This window comes from Terrapene carolina, unplaced genomic scaffold (genome assembly GCF_002925995.2).
Source record: "Terrapene carolina triunguis isolate 2854851 unplaced genomic scaffold, T_m_triunguis-2.0 Scaffold401, whole genome shotgun sequence".
NCBI lineage: Eukaryota > Metazoa > Chordata > Testudines > Emydidae > Terrapene > Terrapene triunguis.
The window spans coordinates 319224-337251 of record NW_020664752.1 but is presented as its reverse complement, the minus strand read 5'-3'; the positions used below and the strand labels follow the sequence as shown (position 1 = coordinate 337251).

At 61.6% G+C, this 18028-nt stretch overlaps 2 protein-coding genes across 2 annotated transcripts in view; one reads left to right on the top strand and one right to left on the bottom strand.

Annotated features, from left to right (window-relative positions):
- Positions 1-2120, top strand: part of ZNF865 (zinc finger protein 865) — a 12494-nt gene extending 10374 nt beyond the window's left edge. The window contains exon 2 of the mRNA XM_029912965.1: positions 7-2120. Coding sequence (XP_029768825.1) covers positions 7-2112 — 2106 coding nt within the window. The 3' untranslated portion in view covers positions 2113-2120. The remainder of the gene's footprint in view (positions 1-6) is intronic.
- Positions 2121-11883: 9763 nt separating this feature from the next.
- On the bottom strand, positions 11884-14175 carry LOC112115108 (zinc finger protein 628). The gene has a single exon (XM_026658132.2). It carries the CDS (start codon positions 14068-14070, stop codon positions 12655-12657), a length of 1416 nt encoding a protein of 471 aa, XP_026513917.1. The 5' UTR covers positions 14071-14175; the 3' UTR covers positions 11884-12654.
- Between the last annotated feature and the right edge of the window lie 3853 nt (positions 14176-18028).

Genomic DNA, 18028 nt, shown 5'->3' with positions numbered 1-18028 from the left:
GGCGAGCGGCCGTACGAGTGCTCCACCTGTGGCCGCACCTACAACCACATCTCCAGCCTCATCCGCCACCGGCGCTGCCACAAGGAGCCGCCTGAGGCCGGCCCGGCCGCCGCCGCCCCCCTGCCGCCGCCAGCCCCGGCCACCGAGCCGGCCGGGGAAGGCAGCCCTGGCCCGGCCCAGCCTGATGGCCCCTTCACCTGCTCCCTGTGCTGGAAAGTCTTCAAGAAGCCGAGCCACCTGCACCAGCACCAGATCATCCACACCGGCGAGCGGCCCTTCAGCTGCTCCGTCTGCGAGAAGAGCTTCAACCGGCGCGAGAGCCTCAAGCGCCACGTCAAGACCCACTCGGCCCTGCTGCGGGTGCCCTGCGGCGTCTGCGGCAAGGAGTTCCGGGACGCCGCCTACCTGCTCAAGCACCAGGCCTCTCACGCTGGCCCGCGCCCCGACTACAAGTGCGACGTCTGCGGCAAGGCCTATGCCGCGCCCCAGAGCCTGCTGCGCCATCGCCAGCTCCACGAGGGGGCCGCCGCCCCCCCAAAGGACGCCCCGGCCGCCGACTCGGCCCCGGCCGCCTACCAGGGGCCCTTCCTGCTCCCCAATGAGGCCCCCCACGCCGAGGGGGAGGCCAAGGCGGCTTTCGGCAACGCAGCGCTGCTGGGGCCCCACCCGCTGCTGCTGGGGGCCGGCAAGAGCTTCTGCTGTGGCATCTGCGGGCGCGGCTTTGGCCGGCGGGAGACGCTGAAGCGGCACGAGCGGATCCACACGGGCGAGAAGCCGCACCAGTGCTCTGTGTGCGGCAAGCGCTTCCGGGAGTCCTTCCACCTCACCAAGCACCACGTGGTGCACACCCGGGAGCGGCCCTACAAGTGCGAGCTGTGCGGCAAGGTCTTCGGCTACCCGCAAAGCCTCACCCGTCACAAGCAGATCCACCGGCTGCAGCTGCCCTGCGCCCTGGGGCCCGCCGGCGCCCTGCCCGCCGAGGGGCTGAGCTACGGCTGCTCCGACTGCGGCGAGCGCTTCCCCGACCTCTTCCACGTCATGAGCCACAAGGAGGCCCACATGGCCGACAAGCCGTACGCCTGCGACGCCTGCGGCAAGTGCTTTGGCTTCATCGAGAACCTCATGTGGCACAAGCTTGTGCACCAGACGGCCCCTGAGCGGCTGCTGCCCGAGGGGGCTTGCGCCGAGGCCGCCCCACCCCCCGGGACCGCCGGCTGCCTGGAGAACGGGCTCCCCGGGGAGGCGCAGGCCGGTGCTGCCGCTGCCGCCGGCCTGGCCTCCCTAGTGGCCCCGTCCGAGGAGCACCCCATGATCCCCAGTGGGGAGCGCTTCACCTGCGGCATCTGCGGGCAGAGCTTCAAGCACTTCCTGGCGCTGGTGACCCACAAGTACGTGCACCTGGTGCGGCGCACGCTGGGCTGCGCCGTGTGCGGGCGCAGCTTCGCCGGCGCCTACGACCTGCTGCTGCACCGCCGCACCCACCTGCAGAAGCGCCACTTCAGCTGCTCCGTCTGCGGCAAGCGCTTCTGGGAGGCGGCCCTGCTGATGCGCCACCAGCGCTGCCACACCGAGGAGCGGCCCTACCGCTGCGCCGTCTGCGGGCGCGGCTTCCTGCGCTCCTGGTACCTGCGCCAGCACAAGGTGGTGCACACGGGCGAGCGGGCCTACAAGTGCGCCCTGTGCAACAAGCGCTTCGCCCAGTCCTCCAGCCTGGCCGAGCACCAGCGCCTCCACGTGGTGGCCCGGCCCCAGCGCTGCCAGACCTGCGGCAAGACCTTCCGCTACCGCTCCAACCTGCTGGAGCACCAGCGCGTGCACCTGGGGGAGAAGGTGTACCGCTGCGACCTCTGCGGCAAGAGCTTCTTCTACCTCTCGTCCATCCTGCGGCACCAGCGGGCCCACAACGCCCGCCGCGACCTGCGCTGCTCCGCCTGCCTCAAGCTCTTCAAGGACCCCAAGTACTTCAGCAAGCACGTGCAGACCCACCAGGGCGGGCACCCCTTCAAGTGCAGCACCTGCGGCGAGGCCTTCGCCAACACCTACGGCCTGAAGAAACACCGGCACCTCCACAAGCTGGAGCGTCTGGCCGCCCTGGGCCACAAGGACCCCTGAGGGGGAGAGACGGGGGAAGGGGCAGGTTGGGGGCAGACCCCTTAGTGCCACATATCCACTGGGGTGGGGGACAGGTTGGGGGCAGACCCCTTTAGTGCTATGGAACCACTGGGGGGTGTGGTAGGTTGGGGGGCAGATCCCTTAGTGCCATGTAATCACCGGGGTGGGGGGCAGGTTGGGGGGCAGACCCCTTAGTGCCACGTAACCACCGGGTTGAGGGGCAGGTTGGGGGCAGACCCCTTAGTGCCATGTGTCCACTGGGGTGGGGGGCAGGCTGGGGGGGCAGACTCCTTAGTGCCACTTATCCACTGGGGTGGGGGGCAGGTTGGGGGGCAGACCCCTTAGTGCCACGTATCCAGTGGGGTGGGGTGCAGACCCCTTAGTGCCATGTAACCACCAGGGTGGGAGGCAGGCTGGGGGCAGACCTCTTAGTTTCATGTATCCACCAGGAGGGTGGAAGGTTGGGGGCAGACCCCTTAGTTCCACATGTCCACTGGAGTAGGAGGCAGGTTGCGGGGCAGACCCCTTTGTGCCACATATCGACCTTCTGTGGTGGCCCCCCCGTTTCCATGCAGGAACCTAGGACTCTGCGGCCCCCTTGGGTGACGGCGCTCTGCCCCGCTGGAGGACATCTCGGCCCCTCCCAATTTAAGGGAGCTTCCCTCATCCCTGCTGATGGGCCACGGACTCCCCGCCGGGCAGAGGCTGCTGGACCTGGCACTGCCGAGGGGGCGAGACCCCCAGTGCTTTTCTGGACCCAGCCCTCTCCCAGTGCCCCCCCGGATTGACGGGGGGAGTTTGGTGGGTCTCGCCGGCTGACTGTGCCCAGCGGTGCAGGCTGGGACCCCGGCGGACTGAGGTGCCCACCAAATGGCCCCCCCCCGGCCGGCGTCTGGACAGCGGCACCCAGCCAGAGCTCGACACGGACAGGAGCAAAGGCCAGGGACACTCCGGGCTTCTCCCTCCCCACGCAACTGCCTGGAGCTAGGGCTGGCCAGGACCTGAAATCCCGCTGGAGGGGGGCCATGGCCGTCTGAAGGAGGCGCTCTCTGCAGGACCGTCGCTCCGGCCACCCAAGTGGTGCACCCCGGGGCTGGAGACTAATGCTGGGGGGCTGCTTTCCCGCCGGCTGGTGACCCCCCCCCACCTCCCTGTTTTGCAGGGTGGACGCAGGCCAGGCCCCAAGATGGACCGAGGAGCTGTGCCACGATTCGCTAGCAAAGCCCCCAGGCGGCTCTGCAGTGCCCAGCCCAGCAGGATGGGCCCTGGGGCGTCCTGGCGCCAGTGTGGAGCTGGTAACCAGGGCCGGGGGGGGAGCTGTCTGTGCAGTGCGACTGCCTCCCCCTGAGTGGGGCCAGCCCTGGGGCTCAGACGGCGGGGGCGGAGGGCTCTGCCACAACGAACTCTCCAAGGGTCAGACAGGTCCTAGTGGCTGGATCTGGGGGTTAACCCAGCTGGTCGGAAGTGCATGGCCCAGGGGGCGGCTCTGTTCTAACCTGAACTAGCCAAGTGGAGCAGCCCCATGCGGGTGGGAAGCTCAGAGCCACGGCCAGACACACCAGGAGCTGGAGCAAATATCCCCAGTTCTGGCTAGCTGGCTACCCTTCCCTCCCTCCGTCCCCTTCCCTCCATCTCTCCCTCACTCCATCTGTCCATCCCGCCTTCCATCCATCCACCCCCATCCCCTCCCTCCATCCCCATCGCTCCATCTGTCCCTCACTCCATCCATCCCTCCCTCCATCCGCCTCCATCCCCATCGATCCATCTGTCCCTCACTCCATCCATCCCCATACCCACCCATCCATCCATCTATCCCTCCTTCCCTCCCTCCATCCACCCCATCCATCCACCCTGATCCACCTCCATCACCATCCATCCATCTGTCCCTCACTCCATCCATCTCCATACCCATCCATCCATCCGTCCCTCACTCCATCCATTCATCCCTCCATCCACCTCCATACCCATCCCTCCCTCCCTCCATACCCATATCCATCCCTCCCTCCCTCCATCACCCCATCCATCTGTCCCTCACTCCATCCATCCCCATACAGACACCACCATCCATCCATCCATCCACCCCAACCCCATCCATCCCTCCCTCCTTTCCTCCCTCCGTCCACCCCCATACCTCCAGCCATCCATCCCTCCCTCCATCTCCTTCCATCCCCATCCCTCCATCTGTCCCTCCTTCCCTCCCTCCATCCACCTCCGTCCATCTGTCCCTCACTCCATCCATCCCTCTCTCTTTCCCTCCTTCCATCCACCCCATCCACCTCCATCCATCCATCCCTCCTTCCCTCCATCAACCCCATCCATCCATCCCTCCTTCCATCCACCCCGATCCACCTCCATCCATCCATCTCTCTTTCTATCCCTCCATCCACCTCCATACCCATCCATCCATCCACCTCCATACCCATCCATCCTTCCCTCCCTCCATCCACCCCATCCATCTGTCCCTCACTCCATCCATCCCTCCCCATACCCTTCCATCCATCTGTCCCTCACTCCATCCATCCCTCCCCATACCCATCCATCCATCTGTCCCTCACTCCATCCATCCATCCCTCCCTCCATCCCCGTCCCTCCCTCCATCCCTCACTCCATACCCATCCATCTCCATACTCACCTATCCCTCTCTATCCCCACACTGGCTGTCTCACCCTGTATACACCCATCATCCCTCTCTCTGCCTGTCTGTCTGTCTCTCCCCATATGCACCCATCATCCATCTGTCTCAGTGGCTTTCTCCCTTGGGATCCACAGACCATGGCAAGGGATTTCCAAAGGGCTCTGCACCTCCATTCGAAATGTTTAGGGGTCCACAAATGAAACTGGTCTAGCGTATCCCTCGAACACCTACTCACAGCTCTTTGTGTTTCACACTCCTCTATCGATCTGACTCCTGGGTTCTCGCCCTGGCTCTGGCAGGGGAGTGGGGTCTAGTGGTTAGAGTGGGGGGGTGGGGGAGACTAGGAGCCAGGACTCCCAGTCTCCTGGGTAGGGAGTGAGGTGGGGAAGGGCACCCCCAGCCCCTTTGTAGCTCCTTCCATCTCGCCGGCCCCTCTCCAGGCGGAGGCAGCGAGCCGCCAAGCAAGGCAAACACCCACCCCGGCAGCTGCACCCTGGAAAGGGGGGGTCGCAGGGGCCCCTGTGCTTTGGGCCACAGGCAGAGCGAGGACTCCAGCGGCTCCTACCGGAGATTGGCCATACCCAGCCCCGCCGACTCCTCCCCTCCCGTTTTGTTTTATAACCACACGGCTCTATAAATACATATAAATATATAGATCTATAATTTTCTAACCCCTGAGAGGCAGAGCCGGGGCTGAGCTGCCCCCCCTCCCCCCCCCCCCCACAATGGAATGACTTAAAAATACGTCTCTGTGTCTCTCCCCCATCAGCACAAATTCACTCCTCCTCCCTCCCGGGCTGGCGGAGACTCCGGTGCTGTTGGGTCCTGGTTGGGAAAGGGGGGGAGGGGACTGGTGTGGGGGCAGGGGAGGGGTGCGTGTGTGTCTGTCAAACTCAACCCCTGTCCCCTGCTGTTGACATGTAACTTCCCTGGTGTTGTACAGATGAAACTGATTAAAAACCGTGGATGCGTATTTATTAGGTGTGTTACGGTAGCTCTGGGCACCCAGCCATGGCCTGGTACCCCCTGTGCTAAGGGCTGTACGTTGTGTATTACGGTAGTTCTAGGTGCCCAGCCCTGGCCTGGGATTCCCCCTGCGCTAGGCGCTGTACAAACCCAAACAAAGAGAAGGTTCTTGCCCCGAAGAGCCGACAGTCTCAGTATAAGATGAGACTCCAGCTGGAGACAGACAGGCGGCTGGGGGAGCAGAATGGAACAATGGGACAATATTTGTCCCTGTGGACAGGTGCCCCCCCACGATGCCCCCGTGTGGCCAGAGTGGCACTGCAGGCACCTTGCCTCAGTTTCCCTCTGTCTTCCCGGAACATTTCACCCACAACTAGTCTTTAAAACACCCTTCCCCCTCCGGTGGGGTCTAATTCATTCTGATTCATCTGTGCCCCTGTTAGATTCTGGGGTGCACAGCCCTCCTTGGGTGGCCATGTGGTCCCACTCCGGACCCCTCCAGCTTGTGGGCTCACCCCCAAGGTTCGGGGGCCCACAGCCCTCCTTCCTGGGGGGCCGTGTCCCAGCTCAGATCTTCCTCCAGGAGCTCTGTTGGTGAGTGGGGATCCCCCGGTCCCCTGGCTCAGCCCAGGACCTTCCCCGGGTGGGTCTGAGACCCCCAAGTCCCTGCCTGGGCAGGCTGGCAGCGGAGGCCACCTATCCCTGCCCAATTCACAAGACATCTGGGCGCAGGTCCTGCAAATGGATATAAATTGGCCATCAGGAAGTTTAGACTTGAAATTAGACAAAGGTTTCTAACCATCAGAGGAGTGAAGTTCTGGAACAGCCTTCCGAGGGGAGCAGTGGGGGCAAGAGACATATCTGGCTTCAAGACTAAGCTTGATAAGTTTATGGAGGGGATGATGTGATGGGATAGCCTCATTTTGGCAATTAATTGATCTTCTGCTATTAGCGGTAGATGCCCAATGGTCTGTGATGGGATGTTAGATGGGATCTGAGTTACTACAGAGAATTCGTTCCTGGGTGCTGGCTGATGTGTCTTGCCCACATGCTCAGGGTTTAGCCGATCACCATATTTGGGGTCAGGAAGGAATTTTCCTCCAGGGCAGATTGGCAGAAGCCCTGGGGGGTTTTCGCCTTCCTCTGCAGCGTGGGGCACAGGTCACTTGCTGGAGGATTCTCTGCACCTTGAAGTCTTTAAACCAGGAGTTGAGGACTTCAGTAGCTCAGACATAGGTTAAGGGTTTGTTACAGGAGTGGGTGGGTGAGATTCTGGAGCCTGCGTTGTGCGGGAGGTCAGACTAGACCATCATAATGGTCCCTTCTGACCTTAAAGTCTGTGAGTCTATAAGGCCTAGGGGTCTGCCACTGTCCCCTTGCCGGATACAGACTGTCCTGGTTTCTCTGCTCTGAGCCACCCCATTGGGGGTCCCCCCCATTGGAGCCCCCTGGTGGTTGGGGGGGGGCTGCTGCACTGAAGTGTTGGCTTGGCCCTGCCTCAGCGCGGGGGACTGGCGTTGAGCGAGATCCCCTCCGGCCCGAGGTGTCTCGGATTCCGTGTCAGCGCCCAGCGCCCGCTCCCCAAACCCAGCCACCAAAATGAGCCCGAAGGATCCCAGCCCCCCCCCGGAGACCCAGCCATGCTGTGCCGCCAAGGCCCGTACCAGGGTGGGGAGTGAGGTGGGACTTGCCCCAGCCAGTGCCAGGGGGCGGGCGATGCCGTGACCCCGAGGGGATCAGAGAACCGGCTTTGCGGCAGCGTCCTGGAGCAAGTTGGCGTCAGGGCCGGCCGGGCACCGGGGAGGGAGGACGGGCCGTGGGGATTGCAGAGACTTGGGACCCCATTGATGCAGCCCGGCTGGGAGGCTCTGGAGAGGGGTCAGAGCCGCAGGTTAAGGGTCCCAGGGCAGGGAGGCTGGGGGTGCTGGCCGCAGGGATGGTGACAGGAGAGCTTGGGGGGAAGACGGGTGAGCTGGGGCTCCCTCTGGCGGGGGTGGGGAACGTGGAAATCACAGCAAGGGCCCATCTACCCTGGTATCCTGGCTCCCAACGGGCATTGGAGGAAGCTGCAAGGGATCCTGCGGTTCTGGCCCAACGGGCCCCATGCTCTGGGTAGGGAGCGGGGGCCTGGAGCCAGGACTCCTGGGTTCTATCCCCGGCTCTCGGTCTAGTGGTGGGGCCTGGGGTGGGGAGGAGCCTGGGAGGCCGGACTCCTGGGTTCCCTTCCCTGTCTCCCTGTGGGGCCAGGCCCCTCCCCCGGAGCAGTGCAGAACACGCCTGTGCCCACGCCAGTTTTCTGAGCTCTGCCCCGAGGCCTTGGTTGCCCCCTGTGGTTCACAAAGTGCAGGGCCCCCTTTGGGAAGGACTCACATGGCCCCCTTGAGCGCTCCGGGAGGGGGCAGCTGCCGCCCCCGGCACAGTGCAGGTGACATGGGCCTGGTGCTGCTCCCTGAGCATCAGCTGCTGGCATTGTGGGGGTCAGCAACCCCACACCACCAGAGGGCCTCCAATGGGGGGCCCCCCAGGGTGGGGTGGCCGAGAGCAGAGCGTGGGCCCCGGGCTACGGGGGGCTCTGCGAGGATCCAGCACCTCTCGGGGCAATCGCTGCTCCCCGAGCGCCGCGCTGGGCCATGCTTCTGGCTACCGCGGCCCCCAGGCTCCCGAAGGCTTGGGGGGGGGGGCCCGGGATGCTGCAGGAAGCCAGGCCTCCCCCCACCATCCGCTCGCAGCCCCTAGCCACTCCCACGTGTTGGCATCGCCGGTGGGACCGGACGCAGCCCCCCCTTGGTGTGAGCCAGGCACGGTGGAGCTGGACGGGGCCTCGAGGGGGCACCTCACACATACACCCCACACTGGGGCAGGGCCAAGTGCACCCAGTCCAGCTTGGACAGGGGCTCGCCTGACCCATCTAAACCTCTCTGGTGATTGGGACCCCCCAGCCCCCCAGGAGCCTGTTCTGGAGCGGAGCCGCCCCCAGAGCTGGACACTTCCCACGTATCCAACCTCATGCCCCCTTGCTGTGGATTCAGCCCTTTGCCGCCTGTCCGAGCTTCGTGGAGAACCATCCGCCCCCGGCCTCCTTGCACCAGGCCCGGCCTCTTCGCCGGCTGGTCTCAGGGCCCCGCTCGGGCCTCTCAAGACAAAACCTGCCCAGTGGTTTTAACCTTGCCGGGTTTCTAACCCTCCGATCGTTTCGGTCGCTCGCCTCTGGCCGCTCGTCCTTCCCAAAGGGGGGTGCCCAGAACTGGAGCCGGGAGTCCCTGTCGAGTGCAGCGGGACGAGGACCCCCAGGTCTGACCTACGGCGCTGCTGTTAACCCAGCCCCGACTGAGAGCAGCCTTTTCCGCAGCCGCGCTGGGGGCTGCTAGGCAGTGTGTGACCCGCTCTGCCCCCCGGCTCCTTTCCAGCCGGGCGCCCCTCAGCCGGCTAGTCCGCAGTGCGCAGCTGGGCGTCGGATTTGGCCTTCCCAAGTGACATACTTTGTACTGGGCTCTGTTCAATTTCAGCTGGTCGATTTCAGAGCCTCTCTCTCCTTGGTGGCTCCGGGTTCCAGGCCCACAAATCACCGGCACGTGGGACCTACCATGACCAAGGTCTCCTAGTGCCAAGGCTGGATGGGGCGGGCAAATTTCAGCCAGAGATTCCCCTACCTGAGCCCATTGAGCCCAAAGCTGGTGACCATGCCCGGCCTTGCTGCCCTTACAGGCTAGAACATCTTAGTTCGCGGGAGGCAACAAGCAGAGAACAGGCGAGGCCAAGCTGCCACCCGTACCCAAGGCACCAGCAGTGGCAAGGAACTGATTAGATGAGAGATGCCCAGATGGTGCCAGTAGGCGACACCCCCTCCATGTGTAGGTGAACCCCCCCACACAAAAAATGTGTTCCTTCCCTGCCTCCAAATCTAGCCATCAGCGGAGCTCTTTGTAGTCACGGCCCTGCACCCAAGCCCGGCTCTTCTGGCTCAGCGAGCTCGCGGGGCCGGGCCCAGCTCTGGTAGCTTGGAGGTGTAGGAGACTCAGGACACCTCGGACGTGCCAGGGCCCACGGCCCATTTGGCTGGCGTGTTGGCCGGCCCAGCGAGGTGCGATGAGCCTCTTCCGGCCAGCAAACCACCGCTCCAAAGGCAGCTTCAACCCACCCCCTGAACTCCAGGCCGACGTCTTTCCCTTGCGCCCGCCGGCCACTCCCCGGTGGGCAGAAACAGCCACAGAGTGTGATCTGCCAACGGGATTTAATAGAAGGGCTCTGGGGATGGATCCGTGGGGCTGAAACTATCCCAAGCGCCTGCTACAAGCAGAGAGATCCCGCCCACAGCCAGGCAATTCGGCCCCCACCCGCCCACAGCCACCGGTAACTCCTCGGCGGTGTCCGCCTTCCACGGGCCGAGGGGACGCCCCGCTGGTACCAGGCCCATGCGCTGCGACGGGACAAGGCGAGGGGCACGTGGCTGTTGGGCTTTGCAGAACCAGAGAGAGACTTAATGGTGGCACGAACAGCTGGTGACGTGGGTGACAAATGCGATGCTGAGTTCTGCTACGCCCGGCGTCTCCCCAAGGGAGCTGGAGCTGGTGCCTTCAGAAACTCCCAGCCTAGATGTAGGGGCCACGCGGGTCCTCCCAGGCCAGAGAATTGCCACTCCGAGCTCCCTGCAGCCAGCCCATATCTGATCGCCGAGCTAGCGCCAAGCTTGATTTAGTTTCTAGGCGGGATCAAGCCGAAGGGCGAGGAAGCCGAGCCGCGTCGTTGGATTTGTGGAGCACTGAGAAAACTCAAGCCCTAGCTGCGGCATTAAGGATTGGGGCCCAGCGGCGCCAAGGTATTTCAGCTGCTCTCGCCCATCGGCCTCACTTTTCGCGTGAGCCAGTTTTGAGGGTCACAGTCTCGAGTAGGCGCAGAGAGGTTATTTTACCCCTGGATCTGGCCCTGCGGGCGACCGCTGCTGGGATCCCGTGTCCGGTTCTGGTGCCACCATTCAGGAAGGATGGTGATCAATCGGAGAGGGGTCAGAGCAGAGCCGGGAGGACAGCTAAAGGGTGAGAAAACCCGCCTGAGAGGGAGAGACTCCAGGAGCTCGATCTTGTTAGCTTCACAGAGAGAAGAGGGGTGACTTGTTCCTTGGCTATCAGTACCTCCCTGGGGAACAAATATATAATAACTAGCTCTTCAATCCAGCACAGGAAGGTCTAACACCGTCCAATGGCTGGAAGCGAACGCTAGACAAATTCCGACCGGAAAATAAGGAGTACATTTTCAATGGTGAGTGTAATTAACCCTCAGAACAATTCCCCAAGGGTCATGGCGGATTCTCCATCACCGACAATTGTTAAATCCAGATTGGCTGGTTTTCTAACAGCTGCTCTGCGGAGTCTCTCGGGGCAGGTCTCTGGCCTGGGGCTCTACGGGGGGGTCAGATACGCTGATCACAGACGTCAGTTCTGGCCTTGGAATCTACAAAAACCTCCCGGAGAAAAAGGTGTGTGTGTGAGGGGGGAAATCACAAAAAAAGTGCGACATGCATCGGAAACGTTTGCCGTGCCGGTGAAAAATACTCACCAATTGTGCACTGCTGTGGTTTTCTTCCACCCCCCAAAAAGTGAAAAAACTCATCAACCAAGCTTTAAATGACTCACAGGTGCCAGTCAAACACGTGTACAGGGTGCTGCAGTGTCAGGAGGAGGAGCTCACCCAAATGGTCTCCACCATGTCTGATGGCTGGAAATTTGAACAGTTGGTCAGTATTGGTTCTTCCTATATCTATGGAAATGAAGATCAGGCTGAATTTCTGTGTGTTGTCTCGAAGGAGCTGCATAATACCCCCTATGGCACAACCAGCGAGCCCAGTGAAAAAGCAAAGATTTTGCAAGAGCGAGGTTCCAGGATGTGAAGACCATATTGAACACTGAAGAATATTTCTTTTATTCCAAGACGCAGTGAATTATCACCTTGAAGAGGCTTGGCAGTGAGAGGAAGAAATCTGCTTTAGATCATTTTCTATTGATTCTATTGATACTCGAGATTCCCCCGGTTTTGCATCCCATGATCGCATTAGGTCTTTTGGCCACAACATGGGCACCGTGAGCTCCTGTTCTGCTGATTATCCACCACGCCCCCCCCCCCATTATTGTCAGAGTCGCTGCTCCCCAGGAGAGGGTCCCCCAGCCCGCACGCACGGCCGATATCTCTGTTCCTAGCTGGATATATTGGCATTTAGCCGTATTTAAACGCAGCTTCTTTGCTTGCGCCCAGTTTACCAAGCGATCCAGATCAGTGACCTGGATCAGTGACATGGCCTCTTCGGTACTGGCCACTTCTGCCATTTTTAGTTCACCCGCAAACTTGCTGGGCGATGATTTTATGTTTTCTCACAGGCCGTTGATAAAACCGGTAAATAGCGTCGGGCCGAGAACGGGTCCCCGAGGGACCCCGCTGGAAACGCACCCGCTCGATGATGCGTCCCCAATAACCGTTACCTTTTGAGCTCTATCAGTTAGCCAGTTTTTAAGCCATTTATTGTGGGCCACGTTTATTGGGCACCATTCTAGTTTCTTAATCAAAATGTCGTGCGGTACCAAGTCAAAATATTATATCAAAACTATGACCTTTATCAATCCAGCTTGTAATCTCTGGAGAATTGGGGGGAAACTGATTTGTTTTGCGGGTTATTTTGGTTATTTTTGAGGTTTTGGGCTGGAAAAAAATTCATCCCACAAAGGTGAAAAACAAATTGGTGAAAACTGGGCGGGTGAACACTTCCTCCAACCGCGCTCCAGAGCACCCCACGGCAGGACGTACGTGCGGGGGAGATCTCTGCTAGCAGAGGATTTGGCTGAGGCATTTTCACTCTCAGCCCAGTGCCCACCGCCTGGCCATGCCACGGCCTCCCCGACTGCTCCACATGCCAACGACTGTCGCCCAGCCTGGACGTGGGCCCCACCCCGCGCTCACCCCAGCGGCGGGTGCACGGCCCGGAGGTGCCGGACCACCCACCGGCGCTCCTGGAAGCTCTTTCCGCACAGGGCGCAGCGGTGGGGGCGCTCCCCCGAGTGCACCCGCCGGTGCTTGGCGAAGTTGGAGGCGTTGTTGAAGCTCTTGGGGCAGACGGGGCAGCGGAAGGGGCGCTCGCCCGTGTGGATGCGCTGGTGGGTGGACAGGGCCGAGGACTGGGTGAAGCGCTTGCTGCAGACCCCGCAGGCGAAGGGGCGCTCGCCCGTGTGCACCCGCAGGTGCTCCTTCAGGTCCGTGGCCCGCTTGAAACGCTTGGAGCACACGAAGCAGATGTATTGCCGGGCATCGGGCGGGGGGGCGGGCGGCCTGCCATGTGGGGAACGGGCATCGGGGCTCGGGCGCCAGGGAGTGGCATGGACCGGCTTGCCCTGTCCAGGAACGGCAGGGCTCAAGCCCCAGGGAAGGGCATGGACTGGCACACCCAGCTCGTGGGCATCAGGGCTCGGGCACAATTGGGGCGCCCGGTCCAGCTTTTCCAGCAAGAAGCAGCGAGCACGACCACCCTCCTCTTCCTCAGCCGCTCTTCCTCCGTCGCCAGCTTCCCCGCAGCCCGAGTCGCCAGGGGACAGCCGGGCACCCGTGCCAGGGACAGGGGAGCCCTGCTCTGCGTCTCGCTCCACTGCCAGACACCGCCATGCCCCGGGGCACCGGCTTTCCGCCAGCCCCACCGCCGCCGGGCAGGCACCGTTAGCCGGGAAGTCAGGCCTGGGGCCCTCGGCAGAGGACCCAAGGGACACCCATGTTAGCGCCAGCCCCTTGGTGTCACCGCCGCCGTCTCGCGCCAGGTCCTTGGCACACCCACCAGTGTCCCGCTGGCTCAGGGGGGCGGGGGGGCAGCCGACTTCGCTGCCCAGGGGCTGGGCGTGGGTGCGCTGGTGCTTCTTGAAGTTGGAGGCGTTGTTGAAGCTCTTGGCGCAGACGGGGCAGCGGAAGGGGCGCTCGCCCGTGTGGATGCGCATGTGGCCGGTCAGCACCGAGGACTGGGTGAAGCGCTTGCCGCACACCCGGCAGCGGTAGGGGCGCTCGCCCGTGTGCACCCGCTCGTGGTCCCGCCGGTCCGAGGAGCGCTTGAAGCGCTTGGGGCAGAAAGAGCAGGCGTAGGGCTTAGCCGGGGGGGCGGTGTCCCGCCCGGCGCGGGGCTGCGGGGGCGCTGCCGGCAGGGAGGGCTGGGCAAGGACCGGGCGTGGCCCCAGGCGGGCATGGCAGCAGGTGCTGAGGCCACTGGCCCCCTCCTGGCACAGCGGCTCCAACACGTACTCGGGGCACCCACCTCCTTCCTCCTCCTCTTCCTCCTTCACCCTCACCACCTGGATCTCCAGGGGCTCCCCCGCCAGCCTGCGCTGCCCCCTCATGGTGGCTGGGGTCTCTGGGCTGCTTCCCAACCCCTGCGGGAAAGAGGGAAAGGAAGGGTGTAAACACAAGGGAGAGACAAATGGGCATGGGAATAGAACCAAGGAGTCCTGGCTCCCAGCCCCTAACCCCCGCTTTACCCACTGGCCCCCACTCCCCTACCAGAGCCAGTGAGAGAACCCAGGAGTCCTGGCTCCCAGACCCCGACCCCCGCTTTACCCACTGGCCCCCACTCCCCTCCCGAGCCAGGGAGAGAACCCAGGAGTCCTGGCTCCCAGCCCCCCCTGCTTTACCCACTGGCCCCCACTCCCCTCCCAGAGCCAGGGAGAGAACCCAGGCGTCTTGGCTCCCAGCCCTTCAAGTGAATCTGCTGGATGTTGGGGGGGGGGCTGGGCCCCCACCCCCGGGGGCCCACAGGGAGCAGCCGGGCTCGGCGCTGGGTCCCGCACGGAGCAGGGGGGGCAGGGTCCCCCCCAGCTGGAGTCTCCCCCTGGCCCATTTAACCCCCGAGTGGCCGGGGGGATCCCCAGCCCCATGCACCACCCTCCCCTCCCTTGGTCCCCTCGCCCCCTCACCTGGCCCGGCTCAGCGCCGCCCCGCCCCTTTCAGGGCCCAAATCCCGGGATTTAAAGGGGAGGGCGGCGGAGATTTTCGTGTCCGGCCTTTCTTGTCTGCGGTCAAAAAATCAAAGCTGGGTTGTTTTTCTTTCAAGAGACAGGGCGGGGGAGGGGTCCCCCCCGGCTTCCCCTGCCCCCACCGCCAGCAGAGAAGGAACAGATACCCCCCCCCCCCCGAGGTTGGGCTGTGAAGGGCGAACCCAAGAGTCCTGACTCCCTCCCCCCAGCGAACACTCCCCTCCCAGAGCCAGGGAGAGAACCCAGGAGTCCGGGCTCCCAGCCCCCCCCCGCTCTAACCACTAGCCCCCACTCCCCTCCCACAGCTGGGATGGAACCCAGGAGTCCGGGCTCCCAGCCCCCCCCGCTCTAACCACTAGACCCCACTCGAGGTGCATTCGAGGTGCAGAGCCTGACCTGTAACCCCTACCCCCGACACCCCCAAAACTCCCATCGCCACCAGTACCCCCACCCCCATCAACAGTTCCCCCCCACAGCACCCTGGGACGCAGCAGCATCACCTCAGTGAGGAAGGGAAACCGAGGCACAAGGAGGGCAAAGGTCAGATATCCCAGAGTCCCATGGGGCCTGGAGCCACATTCAGCACCACCCCCAGGGCTCTGCTCCAAGCCAGGTATTCTCGGTGGTGAAATGAACATTCAGCCACCCAGGTGGGCACAGTGTGGCCAAGGCCTGGGCAGAGAACCCAGGAGTCCTGGCCCCCAGCCCCCCCTGCTCTAACCACTAGCCCCCACTCCCTTCCCAGAGCCAGGGAGAGAAGCCAGGAGTCCTGGCTCCCAGCCCCCCTGCTCTAACCACTAGCCCCCACTCCCCTCCCAGAGCCTGAGAGAGAACCCAGGAGTCCTGGCTCCCAGCCCCCCTCGCCCCCCCCCCCCCGTTCTAAGCCACCAGACCTTAGGGGGGGTCTATGGGAGAACTGACATCCAAACCCAGCTCACCTTTAAGGCCGCCAATGAGCCAGGCCAATGGCCCCCTCGAGTGGCTGGCGCACACACAGGGTGTGTCTACACAGCACACACAGCCTGGCTCTGACTCACATTTGAGCTGAAGCCCTCACACAAATCAGCCCGACTCGGGTCAGCCCACACTCGGGACCTGGCTCCCAGGTCCCCGCTAGGGGGGTGGGGCAGAGCCTGCGTTCTGCTGAGCCGCCGAGCCAAACCCTCTTTCTGCAGTGCGGACGCAGCTGTAAACCCAGGTTTCCAATTCAGTGTGGACGCACAGGCACGGGCTTGGCCACTGCGAGTCCCAAAGACCCGGGTACACAGTGCAGTGTAGACGTACCTTAATTGGCCCAGACATATGAGGGTCTGGGCCAGACATCCTACCAGGTAACAAAACCCATCATTTCTGGCAGGACATTTTGAAAACCTGTCTTCTTTTTATCAAAATCCCCTGCTAAATTTTTTGAGGGGGCTGCCCCAAAAAAACAACCAACCAACCAACACACACCTGAAAAAATGGCAGTCTTTGAAAACCATTTTTGATGCAAATGACCAGATCTTGGTTAAAACAAATTCTGGTGCACAAATTCTGGTTGTCAAAATGTTTGGGTCTTGAAAACCGACTGGGTAAACAATTTAGTTGGTTTGTTTCTGGTCATAAGTTTCACCTTTTGAATATTTTTGTTGCTTGGTGAAAGTTTTGGGAGTTTTGTTTAAGAAAACGGTTGGTTAAAACATGTCGGTTTTTCAGCAAAAGTTTTCTTGCTGTTGGGAAAACATTTTTAGTAAAATGATAGTAAACAAAATTTCAGGGTTGGAAAAAAATGGATTAAAAATTGGGAAAAATGTGTGTTTCTGCTAAAAAAAATTGCAACTATTTTTTATTTGAATAATGTGATTCGCAGTGAAAATTTTTAGTTTCAAAAACTGTTTTTTTCCAAAACGATGTTCAGTTTAGAAAATGTATTTTTTGATAACAAGTTTTGGGATTTTAAACACGATTTTCAGTTGAAACAAACTGGGGTTTCAAAATGCATCTTCAGTCAAATAAATTGGTTTTTAAACCACATTCTCCGTCCATTTCTTTTGCTTTTGGTACGAACGTTGGATTCTCAAAACCCCCAAACTTTTAATGAAAAACTGAAGATTTTCACCCCCGAAATGTCAGTTTTCTTGGTCCAAACACCTGGTAAAAAAAAGGGTTTTGCTGGAAAATAACTGTGGTGAGAAATGCGTGGTAAATAGCCACTTGGGACCCAAAGCCGTATCTTGCCTGATGTAATTTTTGGTACCAAACCAGCCCCCTAGCTTCCCTCCAGCAATGAACTGGACTCTGTCACACCCGCAGCCCCTGCCCTGCTGGAAATCAAACCCCAGGCCCGACACTTCATTCCACACACACAAAAACAACCAAAAAAAAGTGTTTTAATTAATAATAATAATTAAAAAACCAAGATAACGAAGATTCCACCGTAAATCGGAGCTGTGGAGAGGGAGCAGCTGGCCAGGCCGGGCACCTTGGAGTGATCTGGGCTTGAGGGCCTGTGGGTCCAGTTCTGTTGTTGGATTTCCTTCTCCGGGGCGATTGGGAGGTGGGGAGTCCTTGGGGGGGGCGTCCCGCTCCCCTGCCTCCACCTGCAGCCATTTGGGGGCGCCAGACCGAAAAACACCATGTGCAGATTGGTCCCAGTGCATGGTGGGCCTTCCGTGATGGCCCCCAGCCGTTGGTCACCGTTTGAGGCAGGATACCGGGGCAGATGGGCCTCTGGGACTGATCCGGGGGCAGGGAGGGGGTGGGATACCAGGTTAGATAGGCCAGTGGGGCTGCTCCAGGGAGCAGGAGAGGGCCAGATACTGGGTAGATGGGCCATCAGGAGCAAGATGAGCCTATTTCTAGGGAATGTAGAGTCACCACGACCCTCTATGGGGGTGGCCAGGACAACCCCCCTCCTCCCCCCAACCACTGGCTGTAGGACTGAGCTATCTGTCCCTAGAGGGGACAGGCCCCGTGCCACATTCCCTGCTCCTCTGAGCCAGCCAGTCCATGCCCTGGGGCCAGATGGGAGATGGTGCCCCCTAGAGGGGACAGGCCCCATGTCCCATTCCCTGCCCCCTGAGCCAGCCAGTCCCTGCCCTGGGGCCAGATGGGAGCTGGTGCCCCCTAGAGGGGAAAGGCCCCGTGCCCCATTCCCTGTCCCGGGGCTGGATGGGAGCCAGCGCCCCCTAGAGGGGAAAGGCCCCGGGCCCCATTCCCTGCCCCTCTGAGCCAGCCAGTCCCTGCCCTGGGGCCGGATGGGAGCCGGCGCCCCCTAGAGGGGAAAGGCCCCAGGCCGCATTCCCTGCCCCTCTGAGCCAGCCAGTCCCTGCCCTGGGGCCAGGGG

Bases quoted from the DNA above. Each gene is read 5' to 3' on its own strand.
- LOC112115108 (XM_026658132.2), bottom strand. From the start codon at position 14,070: ATGAGGGGGCAGCGCAGGCTGGCGGGGGAGCCCCTGGAGATCCAGGTG.